Source organism: Scyliorhinus torazame, chromosome 1, assembly GCF_047496885.1.
Source record: "Scyliorhinus torazame isolate Kashiwa2021f chromosome 1, sScyTor2.1, whole genome shotgun sequence".
NCBI classification, from domain to species: domain Eukaryota; kingdom Metazoa; phylum Chordata; class Chondrichthyes; order Carcharhiniformes; family Scyliorhinidae; genus Scyliorhinus; species Scyliorhinus torazame.
The window spans coordinates 110,071,479-110,095,990 of record NC_092707.1 but is presented as its reverse complement, the minus strand read 5'-3'; the positions used below and the strand labels follow the sequence as shown (position 1 = coordinate 110,095,990).

At 47.7% G+C, this 24,512-nt stretch overlaps 1 protein-coding gene across 1 annotated transcript in view; it reads left to right on the top strand.

The window, feature by feature from the left end:
- The window catches only part of LOC140410916 (breakpoint cluster region protein), a 464,596-nt gene that overhangs the window by 432,603 nt on the left and 7,481 nt on the right, over positions 1–24,512 (top strand). Inside the window, exon 21 of the mRNA XM_072499748.1 lies at positions 11,182–11,287. Within this exon, the coding sequence (XP_072355849.1) occupies positions 11,182–11,287 (106 nt within the window). The remainder of the gene's footprint in view (positions 1–11,181; positions 11,288–24,512) is intronic.

The following is a 24,512-nucleotide window of genomic DNA, read 5'->3' as shown; positions in this document are numbered from 1 at the left end:
AAAGTGTCCGACTCCATTATCACAGCAGGCAGTCCATTCCAATCCTAACTACTCTCTGAGTAAAGAATCTACCTCGGGCATCCCTCCTATATCTCCCACCCCAAACCTTATAGTTATGCCCCTTTGTAACAGCTACATCCATCCGAGGACATAGTCTCTGAACATCCACTCTATCTATCCCCCTCATCATCTTATAAACCTCTATTAAGTCGCCTCTCATCCACCTCCGCTCCAAAGAGAAAAGCGCTAGCTCCCTCAACCTTTCATCATAAGACCTACACTCCAAACCAGGCAGCATCCTGGTAAATCTCCTTTGCACACTTTCCAATGCTTGCACATCCCTCCTATAGTGAGGTGACCAGAACTGCACACAATACTCCAAATGTGGTCTCACCAGGGTCCTGTACAGTTGCAGCCTAACCTCACAGCTCTTAAACTCAAGCCCCCTGTTAATAAACGCTATCACACTATAGGCCTTCTTCACTGCTCTATCCACTTGAGTGGCAACCTTCAGAGATCTGTGGACATGAACTCCAAGATCTCTCTGTTCCTCCACATTCCTCAGAACCCTGCCATTGACCCTGTAATCCGCATTCAAATTTGTCCTACCTAAATGAATCACCTCGCACTTATCAGGGTTAAACTCCATCTGCCATTTTTCGGCCCAGCTCTGCATCCTATCAATGTCTCTTTGCAGCCTACAACAGCCCTCCACCTCATCCACTACTCCACCAATCTTGGTATCAACAGCAAATTTACTGACCCACCCTTCAACTCCCTCCTCCAAGTCATTTATAAAAATCACAAATAGCAGAGGACCCAGCACTGATCTCTGTGGTACACTGCTGGTAACTGGTCTCCAGTCTGAACATTTTCCATCCACCACCACCCTCTGTCTTCTATGTGATAGCCAGTTACTTATCCAATTGGCCAAATTTCCCTCTATCCCACACCTCCTTACTTTCTTCATGAGCCGACCATGGGGAACCTTATCAAACACCTTACTGAAATCCATGTATACAACATCAACTGTTCTACCTTCATCTACACACTTAGTTACCACCTCAAAGAATTCAATCAAATTTATGAGGCAAGACTTACCCTTCACGAATCCGTGTTGCCTAGCCCGGATTAAGCTGCATCTTTCCAAATGGTTATTAATCCAATCCCTCAGGACAAGAACAACAAAGAAATGTACAGCACAGGAACAGGCCCTTCGGCCCTCCAAGCCCGTGCCGACCATACTGCCCGACTAAACTACAATCTTCTACACTTCCTGGGTCCGTATCCTTCTATTCCCATCCTATTCATATATTTGTCAAGATGCCCCTTAAATGTCCCTATCGTCAAACTTACTGAATTGTGGTCACTGTTACCGAAATGCTCCCCTACTGAAACATCTACCACCTGGCCGGGCTCATTCCCCAATACCAGGTCCAGTACCGCCTCTTCCCTAGTTGGACTGTTTACATATTGTTTTAAGAAGCCCTCCTGGATGCTCCTTACAAACTCTGCCCCGTCTAAGCCCCTGGCACTAAGTGAGTCCCAGTCAATATTGGGGAAGTTGAAGTCTCCCATCACCACAACCCTGTTGTTTTTACTCTTTTCCAAAATCTGTCTACCTATCTGCTCCTCTATCTCCCGCTGGCTGTTGGGAGGCCTGTAGTATACCCCCAACATTGTGACTGCACCCTTCTTATTCCTGATCTCTACCCATATAGCCTCACTGCCCTCTGAGGTGTCCTCTCGCTGTATAGCTGTGATACTCTCCTGAACAAGTAGCGCAACTCCGCCTCCCCTTTTACATCCCCCTCTATCCCGCCTGAAACATCTAAAACCTGGAACGTTTAGCTGCCAATCCTGCCCTTCCCTCAACCAGGTCTCTGTAATGGCAACAACATCATAGTTCCAAGTAGTAATCCAAGCTCTAAGTTCATCTGCCTTACCCGTAATGCTCCTTGCATTAAAACATATGCACTTCAGGCCACCAGACCCTCTGTGTTCAGCAACTTCTCCCCGTCTGCTCTGCCTCAGAGCCACACTGTCCATATTCCCTAGTTCTCCCTCAACGCTCTCACCTTCTGACCTATTGCTCCCGTGCCCACCCCCCTGCCATACTAGTTTAAACCCTCCCGTGTGACACTAGCAAATCTCGCGGCCAGGATATTTATGCCTCTCCGGTTTAGATGCAACCCGTCCATCTTATACAGGTCACACCTGCCCCGGAAGAGCTCCCAGTGGTCCAGATAACCGAAACCCTCCCTCCTACACCAGCTGTTTAGCCACGTGTTTGTCTGCTCTATCTTCCTATTTCTAGCCTCACTGGCACGTGGCACAGGGAGTAATCCCGAGATTACAACCCTCGAGGTCCTGTCTTTTAACTTTCTGCCTAGCTCCCTGAACTCCTGCTGCAGGACCTCATGCCTCTTCCTGCCTATGTCGTTAGTACCAATATGTACAACGACCTCTACCTGTTTGCCCTCCCCCTTCAGGATTCCCTCTACCCGTTCGGAGACATCCTGGACCCTGGCACCAGGGAGGCAACATACCATCCTGGAGTCTCTTTCACGTCCACAGAAGCGCCTATCTGTTCCCCTGACTATAGAGTCCCCTATAACTATTACTCTTCTGCGCTTTGACCCTCCCTTCTGAACATCAGAGCCAGCCGTGGTGCCACTGCTCTGGCTGCTGCTGTTTTCCCCTGATAGGCTATCCCCCCCGACAGTATCCAAAGGGGTATATCTGTTCGAGAGGGGGACAACCACAGGGGATTCCTGCACTGACTGCCTGCCCTTTCTGGTGGTCACCCATTTCTCTGCCTGCACCTTGGGTGTGACCACACTTACATAACTGCGATCTATGACGCTTTCCGCCACCTGCATGCTCCTAAGTGCATCCAATTGCTGCTCCAACCGAACCATGCGGTCTGTGAGGAGCTGCAGTTGGGTGCACTTTCTGCAGATGAAGCCATCCAGGACGCTGGAAGCCTCCCGGACCTGCCACATCTCACAGTCAGAGCACAGCACCCCTCTAACTGACATTGCGTCAATTAATTAAAATTAAAATTTGTCTTTTTTTTTTAATAAATACTTTTTTTTTAAATTACAAAGTTACTGTCAACTATCTGTTTCCTAGCACTAGATTTCTAATAGAAATGCGATAGCTAACTATAATATCCTCCGATCTCTGGCTTAGATATCCTCTAAATTATAATTAAGTTATGTTTAATTAGTTCCCAAATAGTCAAAAAAAAAAATTAGGTTAGAATCCCAACCAGCCACTCAGGTCACAGCTTTTCTGTCCCCCCCGACACACACAATTTGAAAAAAGGTATAAAAGTAAAAATCACTTGCTTACCTTCTGAGATGTTCTCAGGTTCTCTCGCGGACAGAGACTGCTCCTCCACCTCCAATCCTTGGCCTGCACAATGCTAATAATATATAATATAATATGGCACTTACCTTACACCAATGGGTCTTATTATTAGGTTAGAGGAGGAGGGTGGGTGGGAGACACTACACGTGTAGTGTCTCGGGTTTCCTCTCCACCAGAATTTATTTGGGGGGGGGGGACTTGCCAGAGGTCGACCTTTTCCATTAACTTACAGACCACAGAAGTAAGACTAACTTACGGCCTATAATTACCAGGGTCATTCCTATTCCCTTTCTTGAAGAGAGGAACAACATTCGCCACTCTCCAGTCCTCTGGCACTATCCCCATGGACAGTGAGGACCCAAAGATCAAAGCCAAAGGCTCTGCAATCTCATCCCTTGCCTCCCAAAGAATCCTAGGATATATCCCATCTTGCCCAGGGGACTTGTCGACCCTCAGGTTTTTCAAAATTGCTAATACATCTTCCCTCAGAATATCTACCTCCTCCAGCCTACCTACCTGTATCACACTCTCATCCTCAAAAACATAGCCCCTCTCCTTGGTGAACACTGAAGAAAAGTATTCATTCAACGCCTCTCCTATCTCCTCTGTCCCCATGAGCTCCTTGTAAATATCCGAGACACTTCCCTCCCCCACCCATCCTCTAGACACTACCCTATCTTGGATCCCCCTTAGTGGCAAGACTGGAAAAGATGGCACCTGCCTGCACAAAAAGTTCCCACTACTGCCCTTGACCGGCCCTAACCTCACCCTGGTCATTCTTTTATTTCTCACATAAGAGTAAAAAGCCTTGGGGTTTTCCTTGATCCGACCCGCCAAGGACTTCTCATGCCCCATCCTAGCTCTCCTAAGCCCTTTTTTAGCTCATTCCTTGCTACCTGGTAACCCTCAAGCGACCCAACTGAACCTTGTTTTCTCATCCTTACATACGCTTCCTTTTTCCTCTTGACAAGACATTCAACCTCTTTTGTGAACCATGGTTCCCTCACACGGCCATTTCCTCCCTGCATACCTATGCATACAGGGACATACCTATCAAGGACACGCAGTATTTGTTCCTTGAATAAGCTCCACTTTTCATTTGTGCCTTTCCCTGACAGTTTCTGTTCCCATCTTATGCTCCCTAATTCTTGCCTAATCGCATCATAATTACCCCTCTCCCAATTATAAACCTTGCCCTGCCGTATGGCCCTATCCCTCTCCATTGAAATAGTGAAAGACACCGAATTGTGGTCACTATCTCCAAAGTGCTCTCCCAAAAACAAATCTAACACTTTTTTTTGATAAACAATTTTAATGAGGTATTTGTTTGGCATTGTAAACAGTAGAATTATGGAACGCGAAAACAAAAGGACTGTACAATAAACAAAGTACGTAGTGCAATTGCCGTAACCCGTCCCACCCAGATCTGCCTAATTGACCCCCTATACTACATTTCCCCCCCCCCCCCCCCCCCCCCCCCCCCCCCCCCCCCTACTGACCATTAATTCTCCGCAAAGAAGTCAATGAAAGGTTGCCACCTCCGGGCGAACCCTAACAACGACCCTCTCAAGGCGAACATGATTTTCTCCAAGCCCAGGAAACTCGCCATGTCTGACAGCCAGGCTTCCGACTGCGGGGGCTTGGAGTCCCTCCAAGCTAGAAGTATCCGTCTCCGGGCTACCAGGGAAGCAAAGGCCAAAACGTCGGCCTCTTTCTCCCCCTGGACTTCCGGGGCTTCTGAAACCCCCAGAATCGCCACCTCTGGACCCATTGCCACCCTTACATTCAATACTCTAGACATGACGTCCTCAAACCCCTGCCAGTATCTCTAAGTTTTGGACACGCCCAAAACATGTGGACCTGGTCTGCCGATCCTCTCAGACACTTTACACACCTGTCCTCTACGCCGAAGAATCTGCTCATCCAGGACACTGTCATGTGGGCCCGGTGGACGACCTTAAATTGAATCAGGCTGAGCCTGGCACATGTTGCAGTCCCATTAACACTGCTCAGCGCGTCCACCCACAAGCCTTCCCCAATCTCCCCTCCCAACTCCTCCTCCCATTTATGCCTCAGCTCCTAGTCTGCGTCTCCTCCGCCCCCATGAGCTCCTTGTAATTATCCGAGACACTTCCCTCCCCCACCCATCCTCTAGACACTACCCTATCCTGGATCCCCCTTAGTGACAAGAGTGCAAAAGATGGCACCTGCCTGCGCAAAAAGTCCCGCACCTGAATATACCGGAAAACATTCCCCCTCGTCAACCCAAACTTGGCCTCCAGCGCCCTCAAGCAAGGGAAGCTCCCTTCCAAGAACAAATCTCCCATCCGCTCAATCCCCACCCTCCGCCATACCCGAAATCCCCCGTCCAATGGTTGTCACATATCAGGGACCAGACCGATGCTCCCATTGCTCCCACGTGCCTCCTCCACTGTCCCCAGATCCGAAGGGCCGCCACCACTACAGGACTGGTGGAGAAGCGCGCCAGCGGGAACGGCAGAGGCGCCGTCACCAACGCCCCCAGACTGCTACCCCTACATGAGGCTGCCGCCACCCGCTCCCAAGTCGACCCCCCCCCCCAACCACCCACTTGCGCATCCCACCTCCGAAACTCCCCTTGCATTTGATCTACCAGCCGGGACAGGTTCAGCTTGTACAGTCGACCCCAATCCCGCGCCACTTGTATTCCCAGGTACCTGAAACTGTCCCCAACTAACCGGAACGGCAGCTCCCTCAGCCGGTCCCCTTGGCCCCTCTCCTGAACTACAAACATTTCACTTTTTGTCATATTCAATTTGTACCCTGAAAACCGGCCGAATTCCCGCAGGGTCGCCATGATTCCGTCCATCCCCGCCATCGGGTCCGAAACGTACAAAAGCAGGTCATCTGCATACAATGAAACTCTATGCTCCACCCCCCCCGAACCAGCCCCTTCCAACCCTCTGAAGCCCTCAGAGCAATTGCCAGCGGCTCTATAGCTAGCGCAAACAGCAGTGGGGAGAGGGGGCACCCCTGTCTCGTCCCACGGTGCAGTCTAAAATAGTCGGAAGACGTCCTGTTTGTCCTCACACTCGCCTCCGGGGCCTGATATAGTAGCCTGACCCAGTAGATGAAACCCACTCCAAATTCAAACCGTCCCAACACCTCCCATAAGTAGTCCCACTCTACCCGGTCAAATGCCTTCTCCGCATCCATTGCCACCACTACCTCCACATCCTTTCCCTCTGAGGGCATCATGATCACATTGAGCAATCTTCTTATATTCCCCACCAGTTGCCTACCTTTAATGAACCCTGCTTGGTCCTCCCTAATAACACTCGGCACACAATCCTCAATCCTAGTGGCCAAAAGCTTTGCCAGCAGTTTGGCATCCCCGTTAAGAAGGGAGATCGGCCTATAAGACCCACACGACTCCGGGTTCTTGTCCCGTTTTAAAATCAAGGAGATGGTAGCCTGCGACGTTGTCTGGAGCAACACCCCTCTGTCCCTTGCCTCATTAAAAACCTTGACCAGCAGCGGCCCCAACATCCCGGAGAACTTTTTATAAAATTTTACCAGGTACCCATCCGGCCCCGGGGCTTTACCTGACTGTATGGCCTTTAAGCCCTCAAATATCTCCTCAGCTCTGATCGGGCCGCCCAGCCCTTCTACTAGCTCCCTGCACACTTTTGGGAATGTCAGGCCGTCGAAGAAGCGTCTCATCCCCTCCGGCCCCAAGGGGGGCTCCGAGCTATAGAGTTTGCTATAAAAGTCCTTGAAAACTCTGTTCACACTCACCACATCCTCTACCAAGTTACTGCCTCCATCCATCACTTTACCTATTGCCCTAGCCGCCTCCCTCTTTCTGAGCTACTGAGCCAGCATCCTGCTGGCTTTCTCTCCATGTTCATATACCGCACCCCTCACCTTTCTGAGCTGCTCCACTGCCTTAGCCGAGGACACCACCCCAAACTCTGCCTGCAGCCTCCTCCGTTCCCTCAAGAGCTCCGCACTTGGGGTCCCCGCATACCTCCTGTCAATCTGCAGGATCTCCGCTAACAGTCGGTCTGTCTCGGCCCTGTCCGTCTTGTCCCTGTCAGCCCGGATTGAAATCAGCTCCCTTCTCACCACTGCCTTGAGCACCTCCCACACCACCGCTGCTGAGACTTCCCCCGTATCGTTGACCTGCAGGTAGTTTTGTATACACTTCCTCACCCTCTCGCACACCCCTTCATCCGCCAGCAGTCCCACATCCAGCCTCCACTGCAGGCGCTGGAAGCCCTCTTCACTCACCTGTAGCTCAACCCAACGCGGGGCATGATCGGAAATGGTGATTGACGAATACTGCGCATCCACCACCCCTGTCAGTAGATCCCTACTCTGTATGAAAAAATCGATCCGGGAGTAGACCCGATGGACGTGCGAGAAAAAGGAGAACTCCTTCCATGTCGGCCTTCTAAACCTCCACGGGTCGACCCCCCCCCCCCCCCCCCCCCCCCCCCCCCCCCATCTGCTCCATGAACTCCCTCAGCTCTTTTCCCATTGCTGACACTCTGCCCGCTCTTGAGCACGACCGGTCCAGACCTGGATCCATAACTGTATTGAAGTCCCCTCCCATTACCAGCTTGTGGAATCCAGGTCAGGTTTCTTCCCCAGCACCCTCTTTATGAAAGCCACATCATACCTGTTTGGCGCATATATGTTGACCAGGACCACCTTCCTCCCTTCCAGCTTACCACTCACCATAACGTAGCGACCTCCCCCATCCGAAACAATGCTCCCCACCTCAAACTGCACCCGCTTGTTCACCAGAATCGCGACCCCCCTGGTCTTAGTATCTAGCCCTGAGTGGAATACCTGACTAACCCAGCTCTTCCTCAACCTAATCTTGTCCGCTGCATTCCGGTGCGTCTCCTGCAACATTATCACGTCGCCTTTAAAGCCCTAAGATGCGCGAACACTTTTGCCCTCTTCACCGCCCCATTTAGCCCTCTAACGTTCCACCTGACCAGCCTAGTTGGGGGCACCGCGCCCCCCCCCCCCCCTTGCCGGTCAGCCATCCCCTTTCCTGCGCCTGCCCCAGCCCCTGTCCTGTGCCTCTGTAGCCCCGCCTCCTGGCAGCGCCCATCCCCGACCTCTTCTCTGTTTCTAAAATCAATTCCCTCCCTCGTCAGCCGAACAACCCTCCCCTCGCCCCCCCAGCAACAACACTCTGTAACCTAACCCCATCCCTAATCTGATTGTATACACACCCCCCACTGTGCTCCCGCAGACTAACTCACCCAGCTAGCCTGGTGGCCCATGGCTCCGGCGCCAGCATGTCTCCCACCTATTGTTGCCTGCCTGCCCTCCCTCATCAGTCCAGCCCCGACAACCGCCCACTTTAAGAAACAGACGCCAACCAAAGTCAGTATAAAGAAAAACAAGGCCAAACTCTCGCCATAATACAGAACAAAGGGGTTGGCTGCAGCACCGGCTATCTTGTCCGCTGCTGCAGCCAACACCCAGCTCGAGCCTGTCTTTTTGTTTCTTCCCTTTCGATCCCTTCAGGCTCTCTGTTCCATAAGCCAATATATACAACAGACACTTATTCACTGTTTCTCCGCTTAAAAACGCAAAAAAATGTCGGGGGGAAAGATCCGAATGTCTAGCCAGAGCGGGAGCCACCAAATGTGTGACCTACTCCCTCATAGTCGCCACCGGAAGTCAACAAATCTAACACTTGGCCCGGTTCATTACCCAGTACCAAATCCAATGGGCCCCACCTCTTGTCGGCCTATCCACATATTGTGTCAGGAAACCCTCCTGCACACACTGTACAAAAACTGCCCCATCCGAACTGTTCGACCTATAGAGGTTCCAATCAATATTTGGAAAGTTAAAGTCACCCATGACAACTACCCTGAGACCTCCATACCTATCCATAATCTGCTTTGCAATTTCTTCCTCCACATCTCTATTACTATTTGGGGGCCTATAGAAAACTCCTAACGACGTGACCGCTCCTTTCCTATTTCTAACTTCAGACCATGTTACCTCAGTCGGCAGATCCCCCTCGAACTGCCTTTCTGCAGCCGTTAAACTATCCTTGATTAACAATGCTACTCCTTCCACCTCTTTTACCACCTTCCCTACTCTTACTGAAACATCTATACCCGGAACTTCCAACAACCATTCCTGCCCCTGTTCTAACCATGTCTCCGTAATGGCCACAACATCGTAGTCCCAAGTACCAATCCACGCTCCCAAGTTCACTTACCTTATTCCGGATGCTTCTTGCATTAAAGTAGACACACTTCAACCCACCTTCCTGTCTGCCGGTACACTCCTGCGACCTTGATACCCTCCTCAGTACCTCACTACTCTCAACACTGTCTTCTGGACTACAGCTCGTTTTCCAATCCCCCTGCCAAATTAGTTTAAAACCCCCCCGACGAGCAGTAGCAAATTTCCCTCCCAGGATACTGGTGCCCCTCTGTTTCAGGTGCAAACCGTCCTGTTTTTACAGGTCCCACCTTTCCCAGAATGTGCTCCAATTATCCACGTAACTGAGACCCTCCCTCCTACACCATCCCATCCCATGAAGAAATAAAGAAAAAAATACTTCCCAATGTCCTGACATTGGAAGTCATCTGTGTAAATTTAGGTTGCAGTTACCCCCAGCTACCAGTGAAGTCTGTAACTACAGCATTACAAGTTTACATTTCGATCATAAAAATGGACATGAGAATTTATAATGCAATTATAAAAATAAGTAACTCTGTATGACTCCCCCCCTCCCCCCCCCCCCCCCCCCCCCATTCAGTTCTTTTTAGGTCTGACCATTTCTCAACTTTGCTGAATCAGGAATTGATCCAATCTCCTTTGAATCTTTGCTGAAGTTAGTGTTTACTGGACAAATAAAGGCAGGGCCAAATTTATTCCTTGAGTTTTCTGTTGCTGTGTAGTATAATGATCATTTACCAGGTTTAGTCCTAGCCTTTGATATTCAGCCTTTTCACTTCATTGAGCTAGGTTTCTCTCCAGAGGGCAGCCCAAGTAGCTACTCATTATAAATGAACGCAGACTGTGACCAGACAAATGAGCCCAGTGCTGTCCTCACTATCCATCTGGTGTCCCTGTACAGTGAACTGGAGCACACAGGTTCTGAGGCCAGTTGTAATTCTATTACTACCACTACCATCTTCCAAATTGGCTGCTTTGACTTAAATTAGCTATCGAAACATGGATGAGATTGGATTTACAGCTTTCTGCTCTGAAATATTCAGTACCACAGCACAAGATCATCATCTTCCTTAATGTTTTATCCCCAGTGTATGTTGATGAAGTTTCCTCACTTGCTTTTTACTCTCATTATGTGCACATCAACCCCGTTGTTCCTCTAAGCGTTTTTTGGAACTTGGATTTTCTAGAAGTTGACTAAATGTTTCTTACACTGCCCTACATTATCTGAATACCAGCAGATTATTTTCGTACACTCTCTGTTTCCTCCCAGTAAAATCTGGTTCAGCCTGATCCTGTGTCTTTGAGGGCAGGCCGATGCTCAGAAACCAGGGCAGCATTATTCCATGTAATTTTTACCTCCCACATCCAGAGAAACACCAGGGCCTCATAACCTGTCTCTGGGATTTGAGATCAGACCTATATTTTCCCACTCCAAGACATTAAGCACCAGTGTTTCAAAACTCAGTGGAATTGCATCTTCCCCACATGTTGAGTTTTAAACACTTTTCTGATGGGCAAAGAATGAATTGATGTTCACTGGCATTAGTTCCGTGTGGAGTAGAAATCTGAAATTCTGAAACTTACATTGCTGTTCATTTTCAGCACTGTCCGATCCAGTTGCTAAGGAGAGCTGCATGCTGAATCTGCTGCTTTCACTGCCAGAACCTAATCTCATTACCTTCCTGTTCCTGCTGGATCATTTGAAGAGGTGAGTCAGAGGAAATATCTCCCGTGCTTCATTAATCTTCTTTCTACCCCTAAACACGAGCCTGATTTCAACCCTAAGTCTCTCCATACTTACTGTACAGATTCAGGCTCCCTACATTGTTAGGTAGATAAAGAATGAGGCTAGCGTTGTGCACTCAAATTGGAAGGACAATCCAAGTTGCTGACTCCTCAGTGATTCATTATATTTGTCAATTACTTTGAATATAACACAACAGAGAGCCATATATTCAAGTTTGTGAAGAAGACAAAGATTAGTGATATGGTAAGGAGTGTAGGAGAATAACATTACAAAGAGACATTGTTAGATTAGTGAGTGGATGAAACTGTAGCGGATGAATTTAATTGTATGATTATCTATTTTGGAACAAAAAGGAATAGATATGAGTATTGTTTAAATGGTGAAAATCGTAAGAGCAGTGAAGGTACCAAGGGATCCATGCATACAGCTCATTAAAATATAGTGGTCAGGTACAACAGTAAAAACGTTAATGGAATATAATTATATTATATTGATCTTCGAAGGAATGCAGTGGATATTCACCAGAATGTGGCATAGGGTTAAATTATAAAGAGAGGGAACTTCCGGTGACGGGATGTGCTGAGCAGTCGCATATCAGGTGGCTCTCCTCCAGAACACAGTAAAATAGGCACTTTTGGACGAATTTAGACCGAAGCTTCGGACTCATTCTACCCGTGAACAGAAAAGGAAGAAAAAAGGAGCAATATGCCAGTAAGTGGGAGCACAAGAGACTGCAGGGAAGGTAGAAGTAATGGAAAAGGACCGGAACAGCAAGCGAGCAAGCCAACGGACCCATGAGTCGAGGGGTCCCCGGCCATCCCCGCAAGAGGGAGACAAATGACCACGACAACGGGCTGACCCCCCCCCCCCCCCCCCCCCCCCCAACCCCGGAGAGGGATGGAAGACATTCCTGACTAAGGAATTGACTGCGATAAGGGAGGCAATCAAAGTGGAGATCCAGGTGGCACAGCTCTGGTCGCTATGCAGTCGCCGATCGACGGAATGGGGAAGAAGCTGGAGGCTGAAGGGAAGACGATCCAGGAGCTTGAAAAGGTGTTGACTGACCAGAGCAGCAGGATTGTTACTTTGGAGGAAGAAATTTTTTTAAAGGTTTGTGGCGACCCAGGGAGCCTGAAGGGGAAAGTCGAGGATCAGGAGAACCAGTCTCTGCGCCAAAACATTCGGATAGTGGGATTGAGGACATGGACCCGGCAGACTGTGTGGCCCAGATGCTAGGCAACTTGGTTGGAAGGGACAGCTTCAGCAAATCTCTGGTGATCAACAGTGCACACAGGTCACTCCAACCGAAGCCCAAGGCCGGGGAGCAACCAAGGGCGATAATCGCCAAACTACACAGGTACCAGGTTCGGGACAGGTTCCTGTGTTGTGCTCGGCAAACAAAAGTGAGCAGTTGGGTAGGACACAGAATACGGGTGTACTAAGACATTGGGGAAAAGCGCAGAGCCGAGTTCAACCATGCAAAATCGGCACTGTACAAAAATGGAATAAAATTTGGGATGCTATTCCCAGCCAGGTTCTGTGACATTCCAGAACAAAGAACATTACTTCACCACCCGGCAGAGGCAGGTGAGTTTGTGTGGACGAATGGCCTAGACAAAAATCAGACAAGGCAGCGATGAGGAAGATGCAGAGAGAGAACGGAGAAAGAAAAGTGATGGACATGAATAATGTTTGCACGAGACAGTACTGCCTCACTTTGAGCAAGAGCACCAGCTCACAGTGGGGGAAGGGGCGAGGGCAGTGGAGTGCAGGGGAAGGAGAGACGGAGGGGATGGCAATTGATCGGGCATAAGGAGGGGGTAAGATCAGCCCAGGGAGGTGGCTAGTGGGGAAAGCTAGCACCAGGAGGTGCAGATGGGGAAGGCACCGGGACAGGTTCCCGATGGACTTCGACAAATCATTTGCACCAGCCCTCGCCCCGCACCTACGGGAAATGTTTGCAGACTCGCTAGCGACGGACACTTTGCCTCCAATGCTAACTCAGGCCGCCATATCGTTGATACCCAAAAAAGACAAAGACCCAACGGAATGTGGATTATACAGACCTATTTTGCTACCCAATGTGGATGTAAAAATACTCGCAAAAGTCCTGGTCAAGAGACTAGAGAATTGTGTACCAGAGGTGGCAACCACAGGTTCCCACCAACCATGCTGGATGCCACTTTAAGAGGTGGCGACAGGATGGGGGTTTGCTAGCAATCAGGGACTTTTACATGGGGGACAGACTTATGACTTTAGAAGAGCTGACGGAGAGACTGGAACTACTGAACGGACAGGAACTCCGACATTTACAAGTCAAGACCTTTCTCCGCAACGAGATGACGAGTTACCCTACAGTCCCGAGTGACACAATGTTGGAGGAGCTACTGGATGCAGATAGTATGGAAAAAGGAAACTGCGGGGACATTTACAGAAGACTTTTAGAAAGGACGCGCTCAACATTAGAAGGAACAAGGGAGAAATGGGAGGAGGACTTAGGGACAGAAGTCGGGGGGACTCTGGAGCGAAGCACTGAGCAGGACCAATTCAACCTCCTCCTGCACAAGACTAAGCCTCATGCAGCTGAAAGTGGTGCACAGAGCACACCGGACAGGAACCCGAATGAGCAGGTTCTTCCCGGAGGTGGAGGACAAGTGTGAACGGTGCCAGGGAGGCCTGGCCAGCCACGCCCACATGTTCTGGGCCTGCCCCAGGCTTGTCAAGTTCTGGACAGCCTTCTTTGAGGCGATGTCCAAGGTTACGGGGGGTGAGTGGCTGTCTTTGGGGTATCAGACCAGCCAGAACTCCATATGGGGAAGAGGGCTTGACGCCCTTGCTTTTGCTTCCTTAATCGCCCGTCAGAGAATCCTGCTCGGCTGGCCATTAGCAGCATCACCCACTGACTGGCTGGCAGAAAGCAGAACAAATGACAAATAAACCACCTATGGCGAAGGAAAGGGCTTAAGATAAGGCCTGGAGACAGTAGAAAAAGAAAATATTGTAAATAACAACCGTGTGAATCTCCTGTACAAAGTAAAAATGTGAATTTCAATAAAAATATTTGTTTAAAATTATAAAGAATATTCCCTGGAATTATAGAAATGTAAGAGGTGTTTTGATTTATGTTTCTGGAATTTGAAAGGAATTAATGGGGTAGAAAGAGAGAAACTTTTTCTTCTGGTGGAGAATTCTGGGACAATGGGACATGACCTTAAACTCAGAGCTGGGCCATTCATTCTCGAACACTAGCCTGAGGAACTCCTGCAGTGATGTCCTGGGACTGAGATAATTGGCCTCCAACAATCACAATCATCACCCTTCATGCCAGGTATGAATCCAACCAGTGGAGCGCCCCCCCCCCCCCCCCTGGTTCCTATGCAGGGACTGGTTTTGCTCAGTGGGCTAGACAGCTGATTTGTGATGCAGAACAAGGCCAGCAGTGCTGGTTCAATTCTCGTACCAGCTGAGAATTCTGAATTTCTCCCTCTGTGTACCCGAACTGGCGCCAGAATGTGGCGACTAGGGGCTTTTCACAGTAACTTCATTGCAGTGTAAATGTAAGCCTACTTGTGACAATAAAAATTATTATTATTATTATTATTATTAACCTCCAGTACTTTCACCAAATGTTCTTGCGTGAACCTGGGCTGTCAGTGTCAGCATAATATTTGACGACACAGATCATCATGGCTAAACTGATCATCTGGAAAGGGTAGGGCCAGCTAGAAACCAAAGCTTGCATTTGAAGGCAGAAGACATGAGCTTGGTTCTTAATGGATAATTTGTGTTTGTTTTTTTACATGTGAGAGAGACGAAGTAGGCATTGTAGTTGAGGAGAAGTTTGCAATATTAGAAGGGATAAACAAAATGAGGGAGGAAATCTTAAAGTTTATTTAGCATTCTTGAAAGTGGATAAATCATCAGGTTCAGATGAAATGCAACCCTGGCTTCCTCTGACCAGCTCTTGTAGCCACAGTATTTATATGGCTAATCCAGTTCAGTTCGTGGTCAGTGGTAACACCCAGGATTCAGCAATGGTAAGGCCATTGAAAATCAAGGGGTGATGGCCAGGTCCTCTTTTGTTGGAGCTGGTTATTGCCTAGCACTTGTTTGGCGCAAATGTTACTTGCCACATGTCAGTCCAAGCTGACTAACTTATTGTCCAGGTCTTACTGCATACGGATATGGATTGCTTCAGTAACCGAGGAGTCACGAATGGTGCTGAACATTATGCAATTATCGGCAAATATCGCCACTTCTGATCTTTTGATGGAAGGAAGGTCATTGATGAAGCAGCTGCAGGTGGTTGGGTCTAGGACACCACCCTGAGGACCCTTGGAGGGTATGAAGAAAAGAGGTGAAAGAACAGATGTTGCATCATTTACATTTGTATGGAAAGGTGCTGTAGGGAAGGAATGAAGTGTTAGGCGCGGCTGAGAAAGGGCAGTGCAGTGGTTAGCACTGCTGCCTCACGGCAGCGAGGACCCGGGTTTGATACCGTCCTGGGTTACTCTGTGTGAAGTTTGCACATTTTCCCTGTGTCTGTGTGGGTCTCACCCCACAACACAAGGATGTGCAGGTTAGGTGGATTGGCCACGCTAAATTGCTCCTTAATAATAAAAAGAGTGGCTAAGACGTGTACCAGGATGTGTCACAGGGAATGGCCCTTTGGAATGCCAAAAGGGATGGGGAGAAATAGATGTGTTTGCTGGGACATCATGCTGGAGAGGGCAGAAATGGCAGATGATGATTTGTTGAATATGAAATGGAAGATGAGGACAATGGGAACACTGTTGTGGTTCTAGAAGAGAGGGGAAAGGATGATAGAAGAAGTGCATGAAATAAAAAGGATATAGTTAGTGGGCCCTTTCAATCATGATGTAGAGGGAATCCTTGGTTGAGGAAACACAAAGCCACATCAGAATTTCTGGTATGGAAGGTTACGTTATCCAAATTGAGTCGACAATGTTAGAGAAACTGGGGAATGGATGGTGTCCTTACAGGAAGCAGGGTGTGAAGAAGGATGTTCAACATAACTGTTGGAGTCAGTGAGATTACAGTGAGCATTGGTTGATAGCCTATTCTCAGAAGTGGAGGCAGAGGAGTCAAGGAAAGAAAGGGAAGAGTCAGACCATATGGTAGCGAGAGAAGGAGGTGGATATTGATGAAATTTTCCAGATCAAGGCAAGAGTATGAAAGGCCACCAATACTATCATCATTGTACTGGAAAAAGCGGTGAGGGTTGAAGCCTGACTAGGACTGGAACAAAGAATGTTCTATGTATCCCACAGCATCAGATTGGAGGAGGCGAAATGGCCCAATCACAAGAAAACCTCTCAAACAATACCTTGCCACAATTTTGCGTATTGAGCAATGGATCTGAATCATAGAGTAGATGGAGAAAAGTGGTATGAGTGTGAAGTTAAATTAAATGAAAATTGTACTTTTGCTACCCTTGATGACTCTCTAATATATTTGGACTCACGATGATACCATTGTCATACTGAGATCCAGACTAGAATGATCCCAGGTATGGAGAGGGGCTGCCACATGAGGAAAGATTAAACAAGTTGGGTCCTTACTCCTTGGCATTCAGAAGAATGTGAGGTGATATGATTGAAACATATAAGATTCTTAGGGTATCAGGCAGGGTAAATGTTGGGAGGATACTTCCACTCATGGGGATAGATTAGGACCAGAGGGCTCAGTCGCAGAATTAAGGGGGTGCTCATTTAATATGGATTTGAGGAAGAATTTCTTCTGTGAAAGAGTGGTGAATCTTTGGAGTTCTTTACCCCAGGAAGCTGTGGAGGCTGAGTTCTTGAACATTTAAAGGCTGAGATCAATAGGTTTTTAATCAGTAAGGGTTACAGAGAAAAGGCAGGAAAGTGGACTTAGACTTAGGCAGCAGGGTAGCACAAGTGGATAACACTGTGGCTTCACAGCGCCAGGATCCCAGGTTCGATTCCCCGCTGGGTCACTGTCTGTGCAAAGTCTGCACGTTCTCCCCGTGTCTGCGTGGGTTTTCTCAGGGTGCTCCAGTTTCCTCCCACAGTCCAAAGACATGCAGGTTAGGTGGATTGGCCATGGTAAATTGCCCTTAGTGACCAAAAAGGTTAGGAGGGGTTATTGGGTTACGGGGATAGGGTGGAAGTGAGGGCTTAAGTGGGTCGGTGCAGACTCAATGGGCCGAATGGCCTCCTTCTGCACTGTATGTTCTATGTTCTAGATCCATTGTCATGTGTATTGAGGTATAGTGAAAAGTATTGTTCTGCGTGCAGTCCAGACAGACCAGTCCATACATGAAAAACATAGGACATAACGATAAATACACAATGTAAAGACATAGACATCGGGTGAAGCATACAGAATGTAGTGCTGCACAGTAGTGAAGGTGTGTGGAGAGATCAGTTCAGTCCACTTAGTGAGTGGCAGATCAGCCATGATCTTATTAAATGGCGGAACAGGCCTGAAGTGCTGAACGGCCTCCTCCTGTTCCTATTTCTTATGGCCTTATGGGGCTGAATTCTGCTGGACTTACCTAGAATATGTCAGCAAACTATTATTGGAGCTTATAACATCGCCAGTCATGCATCTCACATTGTGATTTAGACTTTATCGTATTTTCCATTAAAAACAGCCCTAAGTTATGACCTTGGTGGAAATTGTCCTAAATTTCTTCAAAGAAGGCAGGAAATGGAAAAATTATTTTTTTGGTTACTTTAAAAGATGCCAAATATTTAGTACATTCACAGATGTTGTTTGATCTCTTGTGGGAAAAATTGATCCAGTAAGAGACGTATAACAGGTTGATTGGACATTGAGACAATTTAAAAAACTATCTTGGCAAGTGTAGTCACAAATCGGCAGAGATCGGAGTATTTTCGGTTACACAGGGGAACGAGGCAGGGGTGCCCTCTGTCCCCATTACTGTTCGCGCTGGCAATTGAACCACTGGCCATAGCGTTGAGATACTCTAGGAAATGGAGGGGGGTGGTTAGAGGGGGAGAGGAACACCGAGTGTCACTCTACGCAGATGACGTACTGCTGTATGTGGCGGATCCTGTGGAGGGGATGACAGAGGTTATGCAGATATTGAGGGAGTTTGGAGATTTTTCGGGATATAGACTTAATATGGGGAAGAGTGAGCTTTTCGTAGTACACCCCGGGGATCAGGGAAGAGGGATAGACGACCTGCCGTTGAGGAGAGCGGAAAGGAGCTTCTGATATTTGGGGATTCAGGTAGCCAGGAGCTGGGGAACTTTACACAAACTCAATCTGACGCGGCTGGTGGAGCAGATGGAGGAGGATTTCAAGAGGTGGGATATGCTGCCGCTTTCATTGGTGGGCAGAGTGCAGGCGGTCAAGATAATGGTCCTCCCAAGGTTTCTTTTTGTGTTTCAATGTCTCCCCATTTTGATCACTAAGGCCTTTTTTAAGAAAATAGATAGGAATATTATGAGTTTTGTGTGGGCAGGGAAGACCCCGAGGGTAAGGAGGGGGTTCCTGCAGCGCAGCAGGGACAGAGGGGGACTGGCGTTGCCGAATCTGGACGATTATTACTGGGCCGCCAATGTGGCGATGGTTCGCAAGTGGATGAGGGAGGGAGAGGGGACGGCGTGGAAGAGGCTGGAGATGGCGTCCTGTAAAGGAACAAGCCTAAAGGCGCTGGTGACGGCGCCGCTACCGCTCTCCCCGAAAAGGTATACCACAAACCCAGTGGTGGCAACAACCTTAGGGATCTGGGGGCAATGGAGGCGGCATAGGGGTGTGACGGGTGCCTCGGTGTGGTCCCCGATCAGGAACAACTATAGATTTGTCCAAGGAAGGATGGACGGAGGGTTCCAGAGCTGGCATCGGGCAGGAATTAGGAGATTGGGAGATTTGTTTATTGACGGGACGTTTGCGAGCTTGGGAGCGCTGGAGGAAAAGTATGAGTTGCCCCCGGGGAATATCTTTAGATACATGCAAGTGAGGGCGTTTACGAGGCAACAGGTGAGAGAATTTCCGCTGCTCCCGACACAGGGGATCCAGGATAGAGTGATTTCGGGGGTATGGGTCGGGGAGGGCAAAGTGTCCGAAATATATCAGGAGATGAGAGAGGAGGGGGAGGCGCTGGTAGAGGAGCTGAAGGGAAAATGGGAAGAAGAGCTGGGGGAGGAGATTGAGGAGGGTCTGTGGGCATCACAGGTAAATTCCTCTTCCTCGTGTGCCAGGCTTAGCCTGATACAATTCAATGTTCTACACAGAGCACACATGACGGGAGCGAGGCTGAGCAGGTTCTTTGGGGTGGAGGAAAGGTGCGGGAGGTGCTTGGGAAGCCCGGCGAACCACACATATATGTTTTGGTCGTGTCCGGCACTGGATGAGTACTGGAGGGGATTGGCAAGAGTGATTTCGAAGGTGGTGAAGGTCCGGGTCAAGCCAGGTTGGGGGTTAGCTATATTTGGGGTAGCGGATGAGCCGGGAGTGCAGGAGGCGAAAGAGGCCGATATTCTGGCCTTTGCGTCCCTGGTAGCCCGGCGAAGGATCTTACTCATGTGGAAGGAAGCGAAACCCCCCGGCGTGGAGGCCTGGACATCGATATGGCAGGGTTCATAAAACTGGAACGGATGAAGTTTGCGTTGGGAGGATCGGTTCAGGGGTTCTCCAGGCGGTGGCAACCGTTACTTGACTATCTCGCGGAACGTTAAGGGAAAATAGATCGGCAGCAGCAGCAGCCCAGAGGGTGGGGGGGGGGGGGAGAGAACCTGTTTTGTTCTGGTTAGGGGGGGAGCACTATTTTTTGTTACTTTGTTATGTCACTATTTTATTTAAATTATGTTATTTATTAGTTATTGAGTTCTCTTTTTTGTTGATTTGTAAGGTGGAAAAATTGTGTTTGAAAACTTTAATAAAAATTTTTTTTTTTTTAATTTAAACTGTCTGGCTTAATCCCTGATCAATAGCTGGGGGTACCTTAAGAGCCCTGGGAGAGTGGAAATAGTCAGAGTTCCCCTTCCTATTTCTGATCCAGAGGTATCGGAAATATAAAAATATGGAAAGATTTGTGGCTATAGATAACCATTTGTACCATTGCGCCCTTGTTTACACGTTCTCTCCGTGGCTGCGTGGGTTTCCTCCGGGTGCTACAGTTTCCTCCCACAAGTCCCGAAAGACTGTTAAGTAATTTGGACATTCTGGATTCTCTCTCCATGTACCTCTACAGGCACTGGAATGTGGCGACTAGGGGCTTTTCACAGTAACATCACTGCAGTGTTAATGTAGAACATAGAACATTACAGCGCAGTACAGGCCCTTCGGCCCTCGATGTTGCGCCGACCTGTGAAACCACTCTAAACCACTCTACACTGTTCCCTTATCGTCCATGTGTCTATCCAATGACCATTTGAATGCCCTTAGTGTTGGCGAGTCCACCACTGTTGCAGGCAGGGCATTCCACACCTTTACTACTTAATGTAAGCCTACTTGTGACAATAAAGATTATTATTATACACTTCAGTGGGGTGTTGGGTGCTTGATTCACTAAGGCTAAGATATTTGGAGCTGTTGGCATTAGCACCCCTCTAGAAGCAATATAAAGTAACTCCATGCCTGTAGTTACATCTGTCAGCAAATCTAGTTAGCTCTTTAAAAATGTTGTAGATTTTCTGTAATCTGTCAAACAAATTCTTGTGCATTTCTAGTCATGGGCCGAAGCAGAATTGAGGAAATATGGAAACTCTTAAAATGGCATTATCCATGGGGCCTTAAAAAAGAGGATTTTGTTAAAAGTTGTGTGGCTTTCTTGTGCATCGTTCCTTAAAAATACAGCTTGATTTATATCACATTCTCAAGATGCCTCAAACTGCTTTACTTTTTGACCTGGAATCACAGTTATAATGTAGGGAAATGTAGCCACCAAATGTGCACAGAACCAAGTCCCATAAACAGCAGTGAAGCAATGACTATATTTGGTTGTGGGAGGCAGGCTATTTAGAGAATGGATGTTTTTATACATTTATATGTGTTGTTCCACAGGAAACCCGCGTTCAACAGCATTTATCAGCTTTCATAAGAAAAAAGTGTTATGAACAGGAGAGGGAGGCATAACTGAACTCCTTTTTTTTTTTTTCTCGCCACCTGTCCATAAGCAGACGTGGTTTATAAAATAAGCTGTGGTATGTTTCACTAAACCCACCGTTATGAGGTCAATTTTTAAAGTGACTTACAAAAGCTCTTTTTAGGGTTAAATCAGAAGTATAGTTAATTCACACATCCAAACCCGGGAAATGGTCGCAACTTCACACATGCACACAATAAGATAATAGGAAAGGGGAGTTTTTACAGCTATGAGTAACTTCAAGAGAAACCACCACAGATATGGATGTTAATTCATGTGTTTGCCAGAGTCCAGAACATCAGGGTCCAGTGAGAGTTCAAAGAACAAAGAACAAAGAACAAAGAAATGTACAGCACAGGAACAGGCCCTTCGGCCCTCCAAGCCCGTGCCGACCATACTGCCCGACTAAACTACAATCTTCTACACTTCCTGGGTCCGTATCCTTCTATTCCCATCCTATTCATATATTTGTCAAGATGCCCCTTAAATGTCCCTATCGTCCCTGCCTCCACTACCACCTCCGGTAGTGAGTTCCAGGCACCCACTACCCTCTGCGTAAAAAACTTGCCTCGTACATCTACTCTAAACTTTGCCCCTCTCACCTTAAACCTATGCCCCCTAGTAATTGACCCCTCTACCCTGGGGAAAAGCCTCTGACTATCCACTCTGTCTATGCCCCTCATAATTTTGTATACCTCTATCAGGTCGCCCCTCAACCTCCTTCGTTCCAGTGAGAACAAACCGAGTTTATTCAATCGCTCCTCATAGCTTATGCCCTCCATACCAGGCAACATTCTGGTAAATCTCTTCTGCACCCTCTCTAAAGCCTCCACATCCTTCTGGTAGTGTGGCGACCAGAATTGAACACTATACTCCAAGTGTGGCCTAACTAAGGTTCTATACAGCTGCAACATGACTTGCCAATTCTTATACTCAATGCCCCGGCCAATGAAGGCAAGCATGCCGTATGCCTTCTTGACTACCTTCTCCACCTGTGTAGCCCCTTTCAGTGATCTGTGGACCTGTACTCCTAGATCTCTTTGACTTTCAATACTCTTGAGGGTTCTACCATTCACTGTATATTCCCTACCTGCATTAGCCCTTCCAAAATGCATTACCTCACATTTGTCCAGGTTAAACTCCATCTGCCATCTCTCCGCCCAAGTCTCCAGACAATCTAAATCCTGCTGTATCCTCAGACAGTCCTCATCGCTATCCGCAATTCCACCAACCTTTGTGTCGTCTGCAAACTTACTAATCAGACCAGTTACATTTTCCTCCAAATCATTTATATATACTACAAAGAGCAAAGGTCCCAGCACTGATCCCTGTGGAACACCACTGGTCACAGCCCTCCAATTAGAAAAGCATCCCTCCATTGCTACCCTCTGCCTTCTATGGCCTAGCCAGTTCTGTATCCACCTTGCCAGTTCACCCCTGATCCCGTGTGACTTCACCTTTTGTACTAGTCTACCATGAGGGACCTTGTCAAAGGCCTTACTGAAGTCCATATAGACAACATCTACTGCCCTACCTGCATCAATCATCTTAGTGACCTCCTCGAAAAACTCTATCAAGTTAGTGAGACACGACCTCCCCTTCATGGAGGAGCTAGCAGAAGCAGGGTTTTTGCATAATTCCTTCAAAGTTGATGGTGATGCAGCGAGGTGATGTTGGTATTGAGAGACTTGGTCTGCTCGGCAGACAGCAGCAGAGAAACAGAGTTCGAGGAGGCTTAGACTTGATGCAGACTGTTGTGTTGTGTTCTGTGGTCTTGCTGAAGCAATGACACTCTCAGAAATGTTGCTGAGTTACTTAGAATGATGATTTATTATTTAACACGTGGAAGGATAACAGGCAGAATGCTATACAAACTAGGTTGCTCTAGAACTACCCGATGTGTGACTGGCCTTGTGTACGCCTTTCTGCCAACTGATGAATTTGCCGCCTCATGTGACCAAGGTCTGTCACCACGAGCTGGTTGGAGATTGCATTGCTATCTGCATGCAGTCTTATTCACAGACATATTCTTATTCAGTCTTATTCACCACATGTTGGTCAGCCTTGAGTCCTGCTTCAACGTTTGCAGACTGAAGTTTAGGCACCAGACAGAGTTGTGAGTCTCAAAATGTAATATTAAAACTTTCCAAAGGCCAGAAGCTTAGGTAATGTGATGTAGTCCATTAATGAGTCAGTTGCAGACGAGCAGCCATTTTCTATGCCTCTGGTCAAAATCCACTGTTTACCATCAGCGGTAGATAGCATCTCTGCAGGAGCATCTCTACAGGTATAATGAGTTTCAGTGGCGCTCCCTTTGTTATAGTCCAAGCTGGGGAGACAATTTGTCTGCTAGTTCCTGGTTTTGTTGATTGTAATTTGTCCTCACAGCAGCAGGTGTGAGATTCCACAAGAATGAGGGTTTACCTTTTTGTCCTGTAACAGTAGTCAACTTGTGAATCATGTGACCTGCAACAGCCATCTTTTGGTTCAGCAAGGTTCACTTTTCAAGTAAACAGAAAGGTAAGGTTCGATTTAAACAGATTATGATCGCTTTCATGTCTTAGGGATGATATAAGTATACTAATAGTTAGTATAACCATAGTTACTGATAGTTATGCATATACTCGGGCCAAGCTGACACGTCATGATATCAGGGAATTTATTGTGTCACAAGTTTCAATCCTGAGAGGATTGGATAGCTGGGTCCTATCAAGTTCTGAAGTATCTATTTTAACATTGCTCATTTTATATCTTTCTTTCACTCTGGCGACATGCAAGTCTGCATATTTGGAATGGTTACTTCTTCCAATTAGGTAGACTTAGCATTAACAAGAACTTCCCAAATCTGACATCTGCTTCCTAATTTTTTCAGATCTATGCCAAGTACCTTCTGAGGCTGGCACTAACAGCGAAGGTTTTGTGGCCTCTTCTTATTAGCTAAAACACTTCCTGAATTTAACTGTTCCAAACAAGGACACCAGAAGAATTCCCTGCTCTTTTATTAGTGCCATGGAATTTCTTATGTTCATCTGACAGACAGACTGGACTCTTTTTTTAAACAGCTCACCAGACTGCTGCATTCCC